Source organism: Macrosteles quadrilineatus, unplaced genomic scaffold (genome assembly GCF_028750875.1).
Source record: "Macrosteles quadrilineatus isolate MER2022 unplaced genomic scaffold, UCM_ALF_1.0 Scaffold_113__1_contigs__length_334533, whole genome shotgun sequence".
NCBI classification, from domain to species: domain Eukaryota; kingdom Metazoa; phylum Arthropoda; class Insecta; order Hemiptera; family Cicadellidae; genus Macrosteles; species Macrosteles quadrilineatus.
The window spans coordinates 3,281-11,207 of record NW_026542706.1 but is presented as its reverse complement, the minus strand read 5'-3'; the positions used below and the strand labels follow the sequence as shown (position 1 = coordinate 11,207).

Here is a 7,927-nt window from a genome sequence, read left to right as displayed (position 1 = left end):
ATCTTAGTAATGGAAATGTTAATAATAAAATATTTGGTAGATAGCAATATTGGATTTTTCTTTGTTTGAAGTTCATTGTTGGTGATGGTGAGTTAATGTTGTTCAAAGGTTTATTGCGGACATTTTGATTTTGATTTTGATTGGATTTTTATGTGAATCCTGCTTTATGGCAAATTAATTCCGACGGTAAAACTTTGTTGTCAATGCTTTTGCAAAGATTTAAACCACCTCGTCGTCTCCTTTTTAAATACGCTCCCTTCCGACAATTTCTTGAATTCCTACAATGCCATTTACATACTGAAAGGTACGATTCGAAATAACTCTCGAAACGTTACGAAGCGATTTAAACGTCACCTGCGGTTTCTTTGCGAGTTGACGATTTGACTTGTAAATCTAGTGCCGAGGGACTCCCTATACTCCTGTGGGGAGCGGTTAGGGGCGCTTTTTGGGGGAGGTAATGTATGAAATGCTCAGTCCCTTAGCTTAAGTCAACAGTTGCCGTTGAGAGGACCAAATTGATTGAGGGATTGCTATTGTCCCCGCCCCAAGTCTCAAGTCAGTTTTCCCCCAGAATCTACCGTTTTCCACGTGCGGTGTTTTGAGCACGTGAGTGGAAAATGTACAACATATTCTATTAGCTTCAATTTTCAGTTTGTTTTCAGATAGATACATTTGTTCCGACAATATTTACAACACAACAAACAACAACAATATTTTAGTTGTAGTTGTACTGACGTTTTCCAGTTATGTAACCCTGCATTTTGTAAAAAGATATTCTTGATTTCTGAACAATTATTATGTGTTATAGTTGTTCTATTGTATTACTGTTAATTTCAAACAATGTTAGCTTTTATATTTAAGTTAATTTACCTTAAAAATAGCAAAAACCACAAAACAATTCAGGTTATTTTTGCATACTAGCCTACTACGTGATTATGTTTTGTTACATTGAATTGTTAATACTTTACACCCGAGTTTTATAGTTCCTCTTATTTGAAATATTGCTTAACACTTTATAATAAATATTTTTGTACTGGTCAGCTTTACAATTAATTAATATCCATTATTTCAAACCGGCTAAATTATGTTATTTACGTAATCTTTGCAAAGATCTTCCTCCAAAAATTTGGGTTTTTACTATTCGTGATGAAAAATATCCGCAAAAGATACTTACACAATTAACATAAATTACCGTCATCAAAAGTGCACTTCAAAACGAAGAGCTGATTAACTATTTTGTAATTTTTGGTAAAATAGCGTTTAATCAATTCTAAAAATCTGGCAATTTCCGGAGGGTTATCTTAAAACAATTATATAATCGTTGCAAACGGAATTTATTGTGCAATCGACGCCGTGTCTCTTATGTTAGCAATACCAGCAAAACTCTTAAACAGGTGATTTGCATGACAATCATTGTTTGGTATAATAAGAAAAATATGTACATAGAATGAAATTAATCAGTCTTAATTAGGCTAATTTTTAAAGTGCTAAACAATGTTGAATTGCTGTCACAGACCTTAGTGAAGCTGAAGAGATGTTTGGTTTGGGGTACCCCACCTGACTTGAAGCACTGGGCAATGGCGGCGTCGACGAGGACTGTCCATGTACACGTTGACCTACTTGCACTATTACAATTGTCCGTTAAATAAACAAAAAATAATTTCTTCTTGGGATAAAAACAAAACTATTGTCACTTCTATTAGCACTGTACAGACTGATTAATTTAAAGAAAAAAAAGGTAAAAATTGCGGGATGTTGAAAAGATGATGCGGATATACGATAGTAAATATGGTGATAGTTCAGCGGCGGACGACAGTGGACTGCGTCGTTTGGAAAGATATCAGTGTTGAGGGCAAAGGCCGCATACCTTCGTTAGCGGCTGAATAGCGGAAAATTACTTGGGCTAGGTTTTGTTTGAAACGGAAGAATATAAATATGGACTCGATTTAAAAATCATGAAACCTAAAATATCCAACATATCGCCCCCCTTGAACCAACCTGGTTCAATGAAAAAACTGAAAAATGGGAAAAGACAAATGAAAATAAATTGAAAGGGGGTGAAAGGGAATGCTTAGGAATTAATTGGTAGGAAGAAGGGAAACTTTGACGGTTGGCCGACTGAAGTTCCCTGTAGCGGTGCGTAGATGGACCACTCGTACAATTCCGTCTGCTCCTGGAGATACTGCGGTGATTCTTGCAAGTTTCCATTGTAGGGGAGGAGTGTTAGGCTCATGAATAACAACAAGGTCACCAATCTTGAGGTTCTCTGTTTTACTCGTCCACTTAGAGTGATGCTGTAGAGTATGCAGATACTCTTGGGACCATCGAGTCCAGATGTGTTGAGAGAATGCCTGAACTAATTGCCATCTCCTCAAGCGGTTACAAGAAGTTTCATCATATTGAGGTTCAACCATGGATTTCAGAGGTCCACCAGTTAAAAAGTGTCCTGGGGTTAGAGACTCTAAGTCATTCGGATCTCCAGAGAGAGGGGTAAGCGGTCTTGAATTTAATATTGCTTCGACACGTGACACGAGAGTTATGAATTCTTCATAAGTCAGGATTTGGCCACCGATTACTCTATGAAGGTGATGCTTAGCACTCCTAACAGCTCGTTCCCACAAGCCACCTTGATGAGGCGCGTGTGGAGGCAGAAATTTGAAAGAAATGTTGTTTTCTTCAGCAAAACGGTGAGTTACTGGATTGCAAAGGAGGTTGTTAAAACATTTGTGAAGTGCAGCAGCTGCTCCGACAAAGTTGGTTCCACAATCACTATGAATTTCCTTCACTGAACCACGTCTGGAAATAAAACGTGTAAGAGCTGCTATATAAGCTTCTGAGGACAAATCCGACACAACTTCTAAGTGTACGGCTTTCGTTGCAAAGCAGACAAATAGACAAAGATAAACTTTAATAGGCTGAAGCCTTTTTAGGACATACAATTTCACTGTAAATGGTCCGGCATAGTCGACTCCAGTAACATTAAAAGGTCGGGTTGCTACCACTCTTGGGGAAGGTAAGTCTCCCATCAATGGTGTGTTTGGCTTAGGTTTCATTCTGAAACATCTCAGGCGTTTAAAAATCCTGGAGCGTATGATACTACGAGCAGAAAGTATCCAATATTTCTCACGAAGAACAGCTTGGAGTTGTGTTGGTCCACAGTGAAGAAAGATGCGATGATGATAATCAATTATCAAATTTACAACAAAATGATCCTTTGGTAAGATAATTTGATGCTTGGCGCTGTACGGCAACTCAGAATGTTTCAGTCGTCCTCCAACTCTTAACAAACCTTCATCATCCATAAACGGTGAAAGGCGTTGAATGCGAGAAGAACACACATTCTTCTTTGACAGGGAATTAATATCCTCAGAGAAACTCTCTCTTTGAACAAGCCAACAAATCCGTTTGTTCGATACTTCTAACTCTTCAAGTGTGAGAGAATGAGTAATCCTTTGCTTAGTTTTCAAGCAGGAAATAAAACGTAAAACGTAGCCCATGACATGAAGTAGTTTAGTCCATGAAGAGAATTTATTGATAAACTTCAGATCTTGATCTTCAGCTATCGTAAGAAGATTTAGTGTTGTGGTTTTAATTTCTGGGAGTTCCTCTTCGGGAAGATGACTCGATGGTTGAGGCCATGAATCAGATGAACTCTTAAGCCATGTGGGTCCAGACCACCAGAGCTTGTTATGAATAAGAAGAGATGGGGTTAATCCTCTAGAGGCAACATCAGCGGGGTTTTCAAGAGTAGAAATGTGTTTCCATATGCAGGAAGGGGTCAATTCTTGAATCTGTGCAACACGATTTGCAACATATAACTTCAAACGATGAGAAGGGGTGTGAATCCATGAAAGAGCCACAGTGGAGTCACTCCAAGCGGTAACAGAATCTATCTTGTAGCGATCTGAGAGTTGATCAACACAGTAGTGTAACAGTTTGGCTAAAATATGTGCTCCGCACAGTTCAAGGCGAGGAATCGTGATACGTTTCAGGGGTGCCACACGTGACTTGGCTATTAATAAGTTGACATATATACTGCCTTGCGGGTTCTCAGTTCGTAGATAAACACATCCAGCAAAACCGAGTTCACTTGCATCTGAAAATCCATGCAACTGAATATTAACCGCATCACTCAGAGATATGTACCTGCCAATCTCCAAATTTTCAATCTCAGGAAGTTCGTTGACAAAAGTTGACCATCTGTCGATAATATCACTAGGAAGAGTATTATCCCAATCTAGGCCTAGTGACCATATATGCTGCAAGTAGTTATGTATTCACCGGTTCTAGCGCAGGAGGAGGAAGAGAGCCCTGAAATAGGGTACAGTCCTAGAACGGGATAAAAGACCTAGAATAGGACAAAGTCCCAGAACGGGATAAAAGACCTAGAATAGGATAAAGTCCCAGAACGGGATAAAAGACCTAGAACGGGGTACAGTCCCAGAACGGTGTCCTCAAAGCCCGACACTCAGAGAGCGGTCTTCTGCAGTTCCTTTTCATAGAATCCGCCTATAATTTCTTCGCCATTTTGATCGGCGATCCTATAAGTAACCGGTCTAGTGTTTAGAATTCGTGCTATTGTAAATATCTCTGAAGTCCAGTTTTGTTTATATTTATTCGCAAACACATCTTTTTTCGTCGTGATACGAACTCTATCACCGAGGTCGAACTTGCTGTTTTTACGAATTTTGTGTTCGCGCTCAATGTACATTTTTAATAGATCAGCCTCGTTATCTTTGTTGACCTCTACTGGTCTCATTTTAATAGTGTGGTGATAATCGTGTTGGTTATACTCGTCTGTGACTTCTTGTAGTATATCGTACCACTTGTGGGATTGTCGGACTTGGAATTTCACTTTAAGTTTCTCATTCAATGTCCTATGATATCTTTCAATTATTGCGGACTTCTCTTCACTCTCTGTATGGTATAGTTTGATATTATGCCTCCTCAACATGTTGTTGAACGGTTTGTTTTTAAACTCTGTACCTTTGTCGGTATGTAAAAGCTTCGGTGCTTCATGGCCATCACTGTTTGCTCTTTTTATAATCTTCTCGAAAGCCGTTGTCAAGGACAACGAGCCATACTCGAGTTTCAGAGACTGCAGAGGAACACCAGGCTGGGCTTTTAGCTGATTCGATCAGGCATACCTCCCATAGAGAATCTGAAACCCCCAATGAACGCCATGTTAGGCTTTTAGTTGATTTAATCAGGCACAGCTCACATAGAACCTCAGAGACATCCGATGAACGTAACATTCTAGTACCAGCCAACACAAGTAGAACTGCGTCACACAGAACTGCTGAAACACCTGAAGAGTACAAATAGTAGAATTGCATCACAAAGAGCTGCTGAAACGTCTGATGAATAGCATCAGGCTGGGCTGGTGGCCAACAATAACAGAATGGCTTTACAAAGAGCTGCACAAGCACAAGAGGAAACCCCTGCTATTATACAGGACGACGGAGATAAGACTTCATGAGTATGATGTGGAACCCATTTAATGGTATAGTTTTTCGATATGATCTGTTCATTGATTATATCAATCACAGTTTTTTTGTATAGGCAGAATGAGCTAAACATGCAGATATTGTGATGCAGTAAAATGGAAGCTAATAGGGATATGTGTTGTTCTAATGGAAAAGTTAGGCTTCCTTTAACTGCTGAGCCAATTGAGCTACTAAAGACCCTTGTCATTGGAGAAACAGCAGAATTCGGGGGTTTTTATACAAAATTTGAAAATATAACTCATGCTTCCAAATGACCTTATTTGGTGCCTTTGGCCAAGTTGTATAACATGACTATCCCACAACGTTCACTGTGCAGGGGTAAATATACCATAGGATTGGCTTATTACTCAACCCGATCAGCCTCGTGGCTTCCTACAAATATTTTTCATTGGTGATCGACAAGCTGAGGCGGTGCTGTGACAACATTCCCGGTTTATCCTAAAACATAGTACAAAGCCTTCAACGCATTCTTTATGACAACAATGTTTTAATTGTGTCCTTTAAAACTGCATTAGATCAGTGGCCGTCAGATGATTTTAAAGCCATTATGTGTGCTGACTGCCGTCCAGCTGGGGAGCATGAGTGATGATTCAACGCTCCGACTGTTGATGAAGTGGCCATTGTTGGCAATAAGTTTCACTCACGAGATATTGTGCTGCGTCAAAGAGATGACACTTTGGTTAGATTATCTGAAACTCATTGCTTCTATGATGTTTTGTAATACCCTCTCATATTTTAGAGTGATCAGGAAAGCTACCATTTCAACATTCAACAGAGTAATGCCACAACCAATCATCCTACAACTAAAAAGCGACTGCAATACAGTTTTATGTGTCATAATGGTTTGTCAAAACAACTTCAACCCAATCATTCACTACAGATAACTGTTTAGTCGGTTTATTGTAGACATGTGTGTTAGAATTGAAACACCAACGATGAAACAGTATGCTCTAATGATCTTGGTCAAATAGTGATCTTACCGCTTTATCTTTAAGCTTTATTACCTCACCACGCTATCTTAGTGAACGAGCACAAGATGCTCTCATGTTAGAAACTATGCGTGTCCTGACCTGTTTATAACTATGGTGTGCAAATCAAAATGGGAAGGAACTGTTCAGGAGCTACTGCCTAGTCAGAAAGCAACTGATAGACATAACATAGTAGCAAGGGCTTTCAAACAAAAAGTTACAGGTTTTGTTGCTATAATTGACAAAGGTTTGGTTCAGTGCTTGATGTACACATGTGGGTGGTAAAAACGTGGACTCCCACATATCCATATGCTTTGGTGGCTGGTTGATAAGATCCAACCACAACAAATTGATGATGCCGTACAAGCTGAGATACCTGATGACACTATTCCCAATCTTCATGTGATTGTGATCAAACATATGGTTCACGGGCCTTGTGGTGCTATCAATCCTAGGCCACCTTGCAAGAAAGACGGAAAGTGTACAAAGATATATCCCAGATAGATGATGACTGAGATACCAGCTATAATGGGTACCCTTTGTACAGAAAGTGATCAACAAATTACGGTGGACTCTGAAATAAATGTATCAGGACGAGGATCTGTGGATATTGACAACCATTGAATTGTACCATACAACCCAGTTCAAGATTTTCAACGCCTAACGTGGAGTACACTGCAGTTCAGTGAAGAGTATAAAATACATATGCAAATATGTAAACAAGGGAAGTGGCCGAGCTGATTTCTATCTGTTGAGGGAGGCTGCACCAGAGATGAGGTAACTCTTTACCAGCCAGGACGTTACTTGAGTTCTAACGAGGCAGCATGGTGTATCTTTGGGTTTCCAGTGAAAGACACCCCACTGTTACTCATCTGAGTACCTTGAGAACTTCCAGGGGGGGTTTACTTCAATGACAACAGCATTACGTTTTACAAAACCCAAGAGACACTATATTTACTGAATTCTTTGAGCTGTGTACTAATGATGAATTTGCTAGGACCTTTACAATGAAGTACCCCACTACTACACCTGGAACGCTTCACAAAAAGAGTTCCAGTGTCGTGGTATTGGCTTTCCAGTGGAGAATCAGTCTGATTTAAATTACTCAGAAGTGCTAGAACGAGTACCACGGTTCATCCCGTTAACTTAGAGTGCTACTGTTTATGTTTGCTACTTCACAGTGTACGTGGTCCTACCTCGAGCACTTAAGGACTGTTGAAAGTCATGCAATCCATATAGAGAAGTGTGTGAAGCCCATTGTTTGCTCGATCGTGATGACCGCTGGGAATCCACAATGCATGATGCTGTTTTGACTCGCTCTCCACAACGTATCAGACATCAACTCGATCCTGGCGAGCACCTGTGGGCTGTCAAACCCCTTAGAACTTTGGGAAAGCAGACGACATGGCTGAAGACATATTGGTGTGTTTTAGTTGAGAAGTTCCAGGTACA

The 7,927-nt window shown here is 39.9% G+C and overlaps 1 protein-coding gene across 1 annotated transcript; it reads right to left on the bottom strand.

Annotated features, from left to right (window-relative positions):
- Positions 1 to 2,078: 2,078 nt before the first annotated feature.
- LOC128982106 (uncharacterized) lies at positions 2,079 to 6,895 on the bottom strand. Its single transcript, XM_054401155.1, has 4 exons — positions 6,746 to 6,895; positions 5,222 to 5,308; positions 4,626 to 5,098; positions 2,079 to 4,200 (listed from the first exon to the last, which is right to left on the bottom strand). Exons 1-4 carry the CDS (start codon positions 6,893 to 6,895, stop codon positions 2,079 to 2,081), a joined length of 2,832 nt encoding a protein of 943 aa, XP_054257130.1.
- Between the last annotated feature and the right edge of the window lie 1,032 nt (positions 6,896 to 7,927).

Coding starts and splice junctions, on each gene's coding strand:
- LOC128982106 (XM_054401155.1), bottom strand. CDS start 6,895: ATGTTTGATCACAATCACATGAAGATTGGGAATAGTGTCATCAGGTAT. Junction 5,099..5,221: donor GGATGTCTCTGAGGTTCTAT/GTGAGCTGTGCC, acceptor GTTCCTCTGCAG/TCTCTGAAACTCGAGTATGG. Junction 4,201..4,625: donor ATCACGACGAAAAAAGATGT/GTTTGCGAATAA, acceptor TATTATCGACAG/ATGGTCAACTTTTGTCAACG.